The 12,432-nt window shown below is 30.6% G+C and overlaps 1 protein-coding gene across 2 annotated transcripts; it reads left to right on the forward strand.

Annotated features, from left to right (window-relative positions):
* The first annotated feature begins 4,293 nt into the window (after positions 1-4,293).
* On the forward strand, positions 4,294-11,959 carry LOC101253108 (mitochondrial carrier protein CoAc1). Of its 2 annotated transcripts, none has more exons than XM_004245031.5 (7): positions 4,294-5,364; positions 5,930-6,015; positions 6,092-6,299; positions 7,104-7,227; positions 8,383-8,567; positions 9,171-9,299; positions 11,444-11,959. In XM_004245031.5, the coding sequence occupies exons 1-7, from the start codon at positions 5,167-5,169 to the stop codon at positions 11,543-11,545; spliced, it is 1,032 nt and encodes a 343-aa protein (XP_004245079.1). In that variant the 5' UTR covers positions 4,294-5,166; the 3' UTR covers positions 11,546-11,959. The 2 variants fall into 2 exon arrangements, 1 of the variants encoding a protein (XP_004245079.1); XR_011211157.1 differs by having other exon boundaries at positions 4,546-5,364; positions 9,171-11,191; positions 11,287-11,959.
* The last annotated feature ends 473 nt before the right edge of the window (positions 11,960-12,432 follow it).

The following is a 12,432-nucleotide window of genomic DNA, read 5'->3' on the forward strand; positions in this document are numbered from 1 at the left end:
ATAATAATAAAAATTATCGTATAAACTCTATCAAATCCAATTATTTTGATATTTTTCCATTAGTCATTACGATATCATTACGTCTACTTTTATTCAGAATTCAACATGGAGCTACCCACTGCTACACATAAGGCAATTTAAGTATCTATCCCAACAATATATACATTATACGGAAAAGGGCCTAAAATATCCTTGAAGTATTGAAAATGGTATACAATTATCCTTCATTAACCTATTGGCTCCAAAATGCCCTTTTCACCCACCCATTGGCTCCAAAATACCGTTGACATCCACCTTTGTATTCAAAATTGATCACTTATTTAACTGTTTCATATTTAAACTATTTAATTTTTTTAAAATAGTTGGAGCTCGATAATTAGATATGATTTAATTTATTAATATCATTTATAAACAACTCACTACCAATCCATTACTAATTAAACTCCATCTAATTAATAAACAAATTATTATATCAAAATCGCCCTAAACACTACTAAAACACGACGAAATTACAGTTTCTAAAAATGACATCCAAAATTATTTAGTCCGAATTAAAGCCCCAATTAAATTTAGGTTGAGCCTATTATTTAGGACACTTTCAATATGATTCTCTTTCAAGCTTGAATTCGAATTTTATGATTAAAGGTAAAGAAGTAGTACATCCCGAATTAATTAATGCACTTTTTAAATATAATTTTATAAAAATTTATTATTTGTTTTAAATACTTTAATATATTCTTTTTTTTTTAAAAAAGTTATCCATTAAGTAAATCACATAATTGAGAGGAATAAATAACTAAGATGAACATAGTCAAACTTTTAAGTTTATCAGTAATTTTATTTTAGACACTTGAATTATAATATGTTTTGATTGAGGACTTGAATGTATGATAATGTACTATTATAGATATTTTCGCCTCAAAGTTTTAGAAACACGCAATAGTTTTCTGTTGTTGCATTAGTAATGGGGTGGGTTTATTAATTGGGTGTGATTTAATTAGTAATGGGTGGTAGATTGATTCATAAATTATATTAATAAATTAAATTATAACAATAGTTGAGCGTCATGTATTAGAAAAATTATTTAAATAGTTTAAATATATAATTGTTAAATAAATGGTTAATTTTGAACCCAAAGGTGGATGAGAAGGGTATTGTGAAGCCAATAGGTGGATGAAAAGGATATTTTGGAGCCAATAGGTGGATAGAGGGTAATTTTGTACCATTTTTGATACTTCAAGAGTATTTTAGATTCTTTTCCGTATATTATATAATAATGTATGCAACTTATTCATTAAACCCAATAAACAAATATTATAAATTAATTTTGACTAATCATCATGGCCATAAATTATATATTCAATATCACGATATAATATTAATTTTGTTATTCATCCAACCCTAAAAAGGCACAAAGTCATATCAGGTAATTATACAAAATATTCTGCCCAATTATTAATATGCAAAGAACAATATTGATGGTTGTTGAAGATTTACCTGAGGGTACCGTCGTCTCGTGTTACAGGTAAGCATGCGCTCTATTGCTTCGTCGTTTAATTATTTAGGGTTAATAATTATCAACTAGCTATTACTTAAATAACTACTAAACCTTATAATTTCTTTCTATAGAATATTTACTCCATAATTATTATATATGACCAACTATAAAAGTATGAACTTTAACCACCAACTAAATAAGTTATTAAAAGTACCCCATTAATTTTATAATTGTAGTTAAGAATATTCCAAAATTCTCAGTTAAAATCTATTGAAAGAGTCTTTTATGTAATAAAAATCTCTAGTAGTCAAAATGATCACAAGGGTTATTACATATAAAAAATAAAAATATACTTTAAAATATCAATTAAATTTCATAATGCTTGATTTCAAGAATAAAAAGATATCATATAAATTGACGGAAGAGTATGTGTATATTTAAATGTTTATGAGAAATTTTTATTTTGGATTACATTAATTGACGGAAGAGTATGTATATATCTAAATGTTTTCGAGAATTTTTATTTTGAATTACATTAAGATAGTACAAAAACTTATGTAATTATTTGTCAAAATTATTTATGATCATTCCATTATATTTTCTTGTGAATATTTGATGAATTTAAGTATATATGAAGTTATTGAAAGAGAAAAAAGGTAATAATTAATTTATACTCCTTTCGTTTTTCATATTAGTTATTTATTTTTTCTTTTGAAATTATAAATAAAAAGGATACTTTATTAACTTACTCCTTTTAAGAATTATTTTTGCAATTTTACAAATTTTGTTTATATTTTTAGAATAATTAATAAAAATAAAAATAAAAATAAAAATATAATTTAGTTTGTCAATTGACGGATAACTTTTAATAATTTATTTCTAGAAATGTAAATCATCAATACATGAAAGAAAAATAATATCAAATGTTCAAAGTACCGACGAATTAGATTAAAGTTCACATTTTTTATAAATAATACTATTTAAAAAAGAAGAAGAAGAAGAAATGGTTGACAAATTGAAGATCTCAATCAAAGAAAAAAAGTTAAAAAGAAGAGAGAGAGAAGGATTTAGCTCAATTTTTTGAAAATGGGATCCAATATTCATTTTGCAAATTCTAAGAGAACCTCATACAATTTGTGTCTGCCACATCATATCTATCGCTAATTTATTATAAAATTTTTTGTGTTGTATCTACTTTGGAGTAGACACATGGCAATACTTTGACTTTTAACTTAGTATGTCTCTCTTTTCTTGGTGGTTTATATCTCTTGTTTACTATTTAGGAAAAGAAGAGCAAGCATAAGGTGTATCATATAAATTGTTATGTTTTATTATTAAGTCAGCTTTTTTATTATCTTTTTTAGTTATCTCGTTAGATGTTTAAATTTTATTTGAGATTTCTCTTCATTCTCCATAAATTTTATAGAAGAGAGAAGACCCAATTTAATTAAACTCATTCTTGGTGATTAGATCAATTTACTATATTTGTACGTTTTGCTCTTGACTATAGGAAGTGGGATGTTGTTCGAACCAAAAATTTTAACGAAAGAGTTGAATTCGCAAATGAAGTTTGCCTTGATATTTTATTGTGTGAGAGAGAAAAAAATTCAAGTAAAGAAATGCTCATCAAGGTCGGTTCTTTGCTCAGGTGGATTTAAATTATTTTTTCGTCAAAATTAGACAAGTAATTTTTTTGATGAAGTAAATTAAGTACGAAAGAGGTTTTGGAGGTATCAAAGTATGTTATTCATTGTATTCCATGTATAGAATTTAATATTTTTTTCATTTCAATTTATATGAGTTAGTCACGGAGTTTAGGAAAAATAAAATTTTAAAACTTATAGTTATAATAGATTTTGTGGCTAAAAATTATTTCATTAATAATAAAATAAATATATTATAAATAAATTGTTACGAAATATAAAAATATGCCATTTTTAAAATAAGGAAAATAAATCTAGGACAAAGCGAATATTAATTTATGTTAGTGATCCATTTATATTGTTGAATATAATAACCTCTTCTAACTTCAATTATTCGTAATTAAAACCAATAACTAAATAAAATTCATTGACTTTGAAGTGGACACTAACAAGTCAATTAGAGGATATTTGATCACTCTTTTTTTTTTCCTTCCTTACATATATATATATGTATGTTGGATCATTTATAAATTTGTACAATAACCACAAAAGGACGTGTGCCTATGTTTTTTTGTTGTAAATATGGGAATAAAAATGGCCGTAATTCAATTTATTTTGATTATTAATCATTTTAAGTGATTGTAATTTACTTTAATCACATCTTTTTTATGTAGTAGGTCTTAATTTTATGGTTAAGAATCTTCAATTTAAAAATATATTTATCATCAAATAATTAATACTATGTTTTTCAATTATTATTGTAAATCATATCAATTCATTATCTCAAACAATGTTCACGTTGGACCCGTGACACGGGCCATATTTTTCTAGTATTAATTAGAAGAGACACTTCGTTTTCTTTTGATGGGAAATTTGATTCGGAGAAAAAAAAATGGAGATCTCAATTTCTTGAGAAAGAAAAAAAAATTAATTATATTCACCGATAAAAGATTGATATAATCTAAAGAATCTATATATGACAAAAATAATTTCAAAGGCATGTGACTATATCTAACAATGACACATGAAGAGTAATGAGAATTAATTAGGATTAAGTTTGACAAGACGCGTGATTCGATTTATACAATAATATAAAAGATAACAAAAGCAACACCTTAGAGAAATAACCCCAATCCGAGGCCATGTGCGCTCGAAGGAAAAATCAAACAATTAACGCTAGTTTTATGAAATCATCCTAATTGCAATCCCATCCTTAAATATCATTTAATAAATCTTTTATCATGAGCTAAAATAGAAGTTAATTCTTGATGATCAACTTCTAGTTATACTCATTTTTATTTTTTATTTTTAAATAAAATAAAATTAGTTTATTTTTGAAAAATAATATGTGCGACTATACCGCCACCTCTTGTCTTGTTTAAAGTCGTGGACGGAAGTCAGACATTTTTTTTTATATATATAAATAAGAATTGTATGAGCTGAGGGATACCGAATTTGACCAGTCCCCAAATTCCTAATTCATCTGCCTTCTTGGAACCAGGAAGGAAACGAATCTGGGGACGAATCAATTGAAAACGTTACCTTCAAGAATCTCAAAAAATAACAGATTCTGGACAAACCCAATTTGTTTTCTTACATTTATGTGGTGTTATTTGGCTTACATCTAAAGGAGTATTGATTTTATCGATTGCCCCTTTAGATTTTTTTTTTTTTATTGTTTCTGGGTATTCTTTAGATTGTGGAGATTTGGTTATATGGGCAAGATTCAATTTTGATATTGAAAGAAGTAGCATTTCAGTTTGGATCTTGAAAGAGGTAGTTGTTTTGTTCAAACTTTCTTTGCATCTGTTTGATGAGAATTGTAATAATTGGTGAAAAACAAGGTAGGCTTGTGAACATACGGTGTTCAATTCCGGTTGTTCTCAGGCCATTGGTTGAGCAAAAAGTTTTACCCTTTTGTATCCCAAGAGATAGGTGGGACAAGGAGTTTTACAATCTACAAGGTGGATAGAAAGTTGTTCGATTTGCATTGTATTTTGGTAATTGACAGTAGTAACTTTGAAGATGAGTTCTTCTACACAAGGGACTACTTTGTCCACAAATGTGGTAGGGTTAGTTGATGGGTCTTCTGCCTCTCATCGAGAGGCTTCTGTTTTTGATGGTTTGCCAATATATGTGAAGGAGCTGATTGCTGGAGGAGCTGCTGGTGCATTTGCCAAAACTGCAGTTGCCCCATTAGAGCGTGTCAAAATACTTTTGCAGGTGAAAAAGGAAAGAGATACTGTTTTATCTAGCTCCCCGTGTTTTAAAGTGATCACTTGTTTATGCCAATTTGTACTGTTCTAGACAAACCGAATGGTTTTTGTTTAGTTATATACTTCTTTTGTTTCAGTTTATATGTCTCACTTTCCTTTATTGTCGGTCCCAAATAGGATGATGTATTTCTATATATATTTACTATTATGTTCTTTTGATCTTCTCTAAACTGAGAGAAATTAGTCTGGTTGGAGTATTTCTTCTGATTGGATAAATGGGAAGCAGTTGCACCCATTCTAGTTACATGACTGAGGAAAATTTTTGTTTTTAGTGTCTCTAAGTCATTAGTTTTTGTTTGTTTTCTGAAATTGATTGAAATTTATGTATCACCCGTCACCTTATCCGGTTGTTCTCTATCCTCAGTTGGGTTCTTGTGTTTTCACTTGAATGCATCTGCCAGATGCTCATTGTATATTTTTTTCTTTTACATTCTTCACATGGCTACTTCAGTTTTAGCTCATTATGACATTCCTAAATTCCTCCTGCTTGCTCTTCTCCTTAATTCTTGTAGACAAGAACTGAAGGATATCATTCCCTTGGAGTTCATCAATCTCTAAAGAAGCTTCTGAAGAATGAAGGTGTTATTGGATTTTACAAGTAAGTTTAGATTGTACTGTTAAAAGCTTGAGTTTGTTGTGGAAGTATTGGTTATTAATGACACGACGTGTTGCAGAGGAAATGGAGCAAGTGTTCTCAGAATTGTCCCATATGCTGCACTACATTACATGACCTATGAGCGGTATCGAGGATGGATATTAGAAAATTACTCTGCATTAGGAACAGGACCTGTTGTAGATCTTTTGGCTGGCTCAGCTTCTGGAGGAACTGCAGTTTTGTGTACATATCCCCTTGATTTGGCTCGGACCAAACTGGCTTATCAGGTGCTTAATTTGTTAAAATACATTTAGTTTTTTTTCTTTGCTCTTTACATGTCTGATTGCATTTTAGCAGTTTTACTATTTTGCAATAATTATTGAATTTTTCCATCAACACGCCCTGCCAGAGTTGGAAATTAATCTGATTAGCAGCACTCACCAATTGCCGTGCTTTAGTAGGACGGATAGTTGTATCTGATCTTTGACTCATCTAAATGGAAATATACCTTATTATTTCATTAAGATGTGTAAACTATCATAGGTAAGCTGCCCTACTTTGTTAAACACTCATGTAAATTGTAAACTCATATATGATGGAGGAATGATCTGTCCCTTCTCATTCTCCGTCTCTCCAATGACTTCACAACTGTGGATTTCTTTCCTGGTTAATTTGACAAATTAGATCCATTGTGGAACTCCATCCTGCTGCATCAACTAATAAAAGTTGCATGCTGGTATCAGTTTTATCTTGAGCTTGTCTTTTAGATAAAGCTTATTGAGAAATCATCATTTTGACTGATTCAAGAATTAGATTAAAAGAATCTACACTGCTTGTTTGCTCCAACTTGGCCGTTCTATTTAAATCTTGATTCTTGTATATGCCAGAGATCCTCCAAACATATTACTTTGCACTAAGGATCCTTGTAAATGGTTCTATTTTCTCTTACTCTCAGTCTCATGTAGGTTCACTAGATCAAACAATTATAAGTTTTACCCTTAACTGTTGGCATACTCTTATCTTTTTTCACGGCATTAAACTGTTTGGATGGCTATCATTCATATTTGTTTTCTCCCCTTATCTTTCTTTAGGTCAAGGAGACAAGAGGAAATGGCAGTAGAGCAACTCATATTGGTCCTCAATATAGTGGTACTAAAAATGTCCTAGAGGCTGTCTACAAGGAAGGAGGACTCCGTGCACTTTATCGAGGTGTAGGTAAGTATTGATTGGTTCATACTGAATAATGAGCTTTTACTGGCTAATTAACTCACCTGCAACTAATTGGGTCATAAATCCTTAACTTTTACTGCCGAATTGACTCATCTGCAACTAATTGGGTCATAAATCCTTAAAAACACGAAGGACCTAACTTTATGAAGCATGTTGTGCTTTGTTATAGATGTATTAAAAGTGATTATCATGGCAGATTTTGGATTGCTGATTCAAGTTGTACTTGAGTTCGATACTAGCACCAGTCATTTTTCTTTTCTTTGATATTTTATTTTCGGCATTTTATCAAACCTTTTTTCTATGTGAAGTAAATTGTTGCATTGATGGCATCAACTCATGAAACATACTTGATTCTTCTGTAGTTCCAGAAAAGACCAACCAGACTCTACCTCCTAATTTCCATTTTTTAAATGTCGTTCTTTTCTTCCGTAATGCAAAAATTAACAGAATGTTTAAATTGTTTTTGCTATAAACGAAAATTCGAAATATCATAATGTCAAAATCCCTTAAAGTTATATCCTCAATCAAAAAGGATGAGGATACTTTTATACTAAATTTAGACAACTAATTTTGGGTTTTATGTTGTTTCACTGTTTCAAGTACTTTGTATCTTTATCTTACTGCAACGTTAGAAAGTCACTGAAACTGATGGACTGTGTTTTTCATGTTACTAGTTTAATACTCCTATGCCATATTTTTGTTTGATTGGGTAAAGCTGATTTTTTTAAAGCTCGAAACAGATGGACTCAAAAGCAGAAAAGATTATATTTTGATTAATTGGGGATTTATAACAATAAAAGAAAGTGTTAGGTACCTTAAAATTACTATGAAATTCAAAAACGAAAATAAAAAACGAGGAAATAAAATTTAAGTTAGTAAAATGACAGAATCTAAGAATACCAAAATTAAAAAGACAACCTTAATAAAAGTAAAAGTTCAATTGTTCTTTTTGTCAATGGTTTGATTAATGTCTCTCATTTCTAAAATCTGCCGCACATCCCGAACTTTTATTATTTTGTGTGTGTTGATGTGTCCATGGTTGTACTTGCATTGCCTAGGTCTTTGCATAAATGGTTTATGGTTTTAATTCTTTTTTGAATATTGATGATTCACAAATGACTCGATTTATATTCGGAGCAGGGCCCACCCTTATTGGTATTCTTCCTTATGCTGGATTGAAGTTTTATGTTTATGAGGAGTTAAAGAGGCATGTTCCTGAAGAGCACCAATCCTCCATTATGATGCGTCTCTCGTGTGGAGCTATAGCTGGTTTATTGGGTCAGACATTTACATACCCATTGGACGTGGTTAGGAGGCAGATGCAGGTATCATCGTCAGACATAGCATAACTCAACATAACTCCTATGCACTTTGTGTTGATTGAAATTAGTGCATGTGTTAGACCAGAGTTGGCGCAGATTAATTCTGGTCTGTCAGACCACGCTGTGCCCTAAAAATTTCCTGTATTTTGAGTTCATGTCCATAATCCATTCTATATCCTGAATGGAGTGATTAGTATTTCTGTGCATCATATTTGCTTGTGGAACTCCATAAGAGTCTGAGTGACTAATTTGTGTTCGTACTAATCCCTCTGTGGAAGCCTTGCTAAAATTTACTCCCTTCATTTCATTTTAACCTGTTTGATTAGATACAGTGTTTAAGAAAGAAGAACTTTTGGAACTTGTGATCTTGTATGTCATGACTCATGACATTTGTGTGGCTATATTATCATCTAATTAATGGTAAAGTTGGGAAGTTCTATGTTAAATGATTTCCGAATATACAAAGGTGTCACTCTTTTTGGAACAGAGGAAGTAAATATTGCGCACTAGCACTGCCACAGATAAATGAAGTTAAGTTTTTCACACGTTTTGAACATGTCACTTGTTCATATGACTTAATAAACCATGAAAATATCTCTTATTCAGGTAGAGCATCTGCGACCTTCATTGCAAGACAGAGCCAGATATAGGAGCACGTTTGATGGGCTTTCTTCAATTGTTCGTAATCAAGGTTGGAGACAATTGTTTGCAGGGCTTAGTGTTAATTATATGAAGGTAAAAAGTCCGGTTTAATAGTAGCTTCTTCGCTACAACTACATTTATAACTTGTTCTTTAAAGAATTTCTAGTTGACCCACTTTTGAATATTATATATCTTGGCCATAATACACATTTTGGCACACTTCATTTGGGAGTTGGGTTAAACTTAAGTGGTAATAATATTTTGGGAACTTGAATGTTGATTAACTGAAGAAATGGCAAAAAGAAAAAAAAGTGAATGACTAGCAAAGCACAAGAAATAATCCTGTGGTTAAAACAACAAAGTTTGTCCACCTATAGTGTTGTTTAGTCATTGCAAGTTCGTTGAAAGGATCATAAAGTTAAGGGATAAGGCACAAGTATCCACAGACATATATAAACTTAACTAGGTCCTATTATCTCTCTGAACTCATTTTTTTCGTATTTTGTGCATCTTTTGTGTTGATGTGCCATTCAACCACTCAAGTTGGTTGTGTTCCTAACACGCGCCTACACGTGTGTAAATATTTAATTTTTTTTTTAAAAAAAATATTTTCATTTTTATCTTGTATCTAAATTAAGTTAATACACATATTTTTTCTACCTTATATCAAATCTTTTTTTTGTACCTTCATTCATTTTTTCTCTTTTATTTTTCTATTGATTTACTCTTTTTTATTTTCTCTGTCTTTCCTTTTGATTTGATTTCAAATTTAACTCCAAATATCTTGGATTTAAAATAAGTAAATTTTGAACTAATATCAAAATAAGTGAAGAAAATCAAATAAAACATAAAAAAAGTTAAAACGGTAAAATTAAAGGACACTTACTATTTTTTTTTTTAAAAAAAATACATATAATTTCTTAAAATAAATTAAAAGTGAAAAGATAAGATATGAATGAAAAAAGAAGTCTAAAGTGAGAAAGAAATTAAATAAATATTTTACAAAAAAAGAAATGAAAATTATTAAATATATATAAGTTTCTATATCAATAAATATGTGTTCTAACTAATTATAAAGTTACCAATTAAAAAATGTCATGTGTCCAATTTGTATCCTCATCACTTGCCTTCAAGAGAGTGCACTCTCTATGCCACGTCAACATTTCTGGTGTATTATTTCATTTTAAATTAGTGTAGGGGTAATAAGACCCTAGTTAAGTTTATGCGTGTCTCTAGGATTTCGGACATAATTTAGGGTACTTGTGCCTTACCTCTGAAGTTAATAATGAAAGTGACATTTCTATTGGGGAAAATTTGATAAATTAATGTATTTAGCTCTTACGTTTGCTAACAGTTCTTAGATTTATTATGTTTGCTGATTGGATTAGGGCCCAATGCAAATTACCTTACTATTTGTGAAAAAGGCATAAAGGTGTTCCCTTTCATGAAACTTTTAGTGGGGCTTATACTAAATGAACTTCTGAACAAATGTGTAGTATCCCCAAATTATTGTTAGCTAATAGTGTTATCAGTTTGTTCATGTATACAGTGTTATACAGTAAAGAATATCCCTTACATTTGAAAAACCAAGTCAAATAGTAATTTATACTTGATCTCAAAGAGTATAGAAACATCAAGATATGTCATTTGGATTGTGTTAAATATCACTTTTAACAAATCTTTTTTGGCAATTATCCTTTCTGCATGACCTGTAGTATAATCAATTATGCTTGTTAGTTTGTCACTCTTCAGAAAATAAAAACTATCTTGGTCCCTCCCTATTTTTTCCTGAATAACCAGTTATCATCACCTTCCCTTTCCCAATCTCGTGTTATGAATTATTTCCTTAACCTGGTGAGTGGAAACATTAAGCTGAAATGGGGTGAAAATAGAGAAGGATATTTTCATGACCACTGAATTATTGAGAGTCAATCTCCTTTTGCACCACAAGAAGTATGTTCAGCAGTGACTTTTTTCTGCCTCAAGTATGTTTCCGGGAGAACTCACACTTCTGCACTTCCTAACAAGGAGCCAAATTCCTACATGTTTAAATTTGGATTTGTTCTTGTCACATCTATAGGTAGCAAAGGAGGAAGCATATCTTAGCATTTGAGAAAGAAAATGGAGCAAATCATCATTCCAAGATGGATTAGATATCTACTGTCTAGTATTATGATATTTCATGTTGTTAGATTTATTGAGTAACTCATCAGAACTGCTTTCGGTTTTGTTGGCAGATCGTCCCCTCAGTGGCAATTGGTTTCACAGCATATGACACAATGAAGGCGTACCTTAATGTTCCTCCTCGGCAGAAATTAAAATCTGTATCAGCTGCATAAATATACACCCCCAAATGGTGACATCAACTTACATACTTCTGTATAGAAATTATGATGATCTTTGATTACCAAGGGGGAAGAATACGTACTCAAGGCGTGCACAAGTTCTCGCCATGTGTGAGGTATGGAGAGGGGTTGGACCACATTGGGTATATTCTACAATCCCCTACCTACATAGAATTTACTATACATCGCTTTCCTAGTCGTCTTTATTCCTTCTAACTAGCTCAATATTGTAGTTCCTGATGTGAAAGAATTACAGTATGCTCAAGAGTGTGCTTCTTACCTAAGTTGGATATTCTTACTTCTTGAAGATAAAAGGTTCAAAAAAGGGTGTGTAGTGAAGGGAAATGTCTTCTTGAAAACAAGTGACTGTTTTTTCTTATTGGTATTGGTAAAAGAAAATATTGTTAATTTGCACGAGTCTGTTATTCAGTCCAGACACTAGAGGCTCTTTGGTAATTTGACTAGACCAAACATAATAATTTGACTTCCTAAGTCAAATTCAGGATGGTCAACTAAGAGGGAATGGTAGCATTTGCAGATTTAGATTTAATATTTTGACTGGGAAATTCAACTTTCGAATAGTCAACTAAGATTTACGTTAGTTACACTCAAATTGATTTGTACATATTGACTGCAAAATTCAATTTAGCATATGATAACGTAAATGCCAAATGATTGAAATTCACGAATGTGTGGTAGATCGCTAAACACTTCAAAGACTCTTTGTTAATGACATTGCAAGACATGACGACTTAGCCAACAACATGTGCCCTTGACGGAGAGTGTATGCATTGCTTCTACCATGATCTAACTTAAACAACCAAGAGAATTGAGATAACGTTTTCCTTTTTCTTTTTTAATTAACCATAGTCTCATAAATA

Source organism: Solanum lycopersicum, chromosome 8 (assembly GCF_036512215.1).
Source record: "Solanum lycopersicum chromosome 8, SLM_r2.1".
Classification (NCBI taxonomy): domain Eukaryota; kingdom Viridiplantae; phylum Streptophyta; class Magnoliopsida; order Solanales; family Solanaceae; genus Solanum; species Solanum lycopersicum.

What these genes read in the sequence shown, in the direction of transcription:
- LOC101253108 (XM_004245031.5), top strand. Translation starts at nt 5,167, where the DNA reads ATGAGTTCTTCTACACAAGGGACTACTTTGTCCACAAATGTGGTAGGG. An exon ending in GGTGTTATTGGATTTTACAA is followed by an intron (nt 6,016 to 6,091) that starts GTAAGTTTAGAT and finishes GACGTGTTGCAG; the next exon opens with AGGAAATGGAGCAAGTGTTC. An exon ending in TTAGTGTTAATTATATGAAG is followed by an intron (nt 9,300 to 11,443) that starts GTAAAAAGTCCG and finishes TTTTGTTGGCAG; the next exon opens with ATCGTCCCCTCAGTGGCAAT.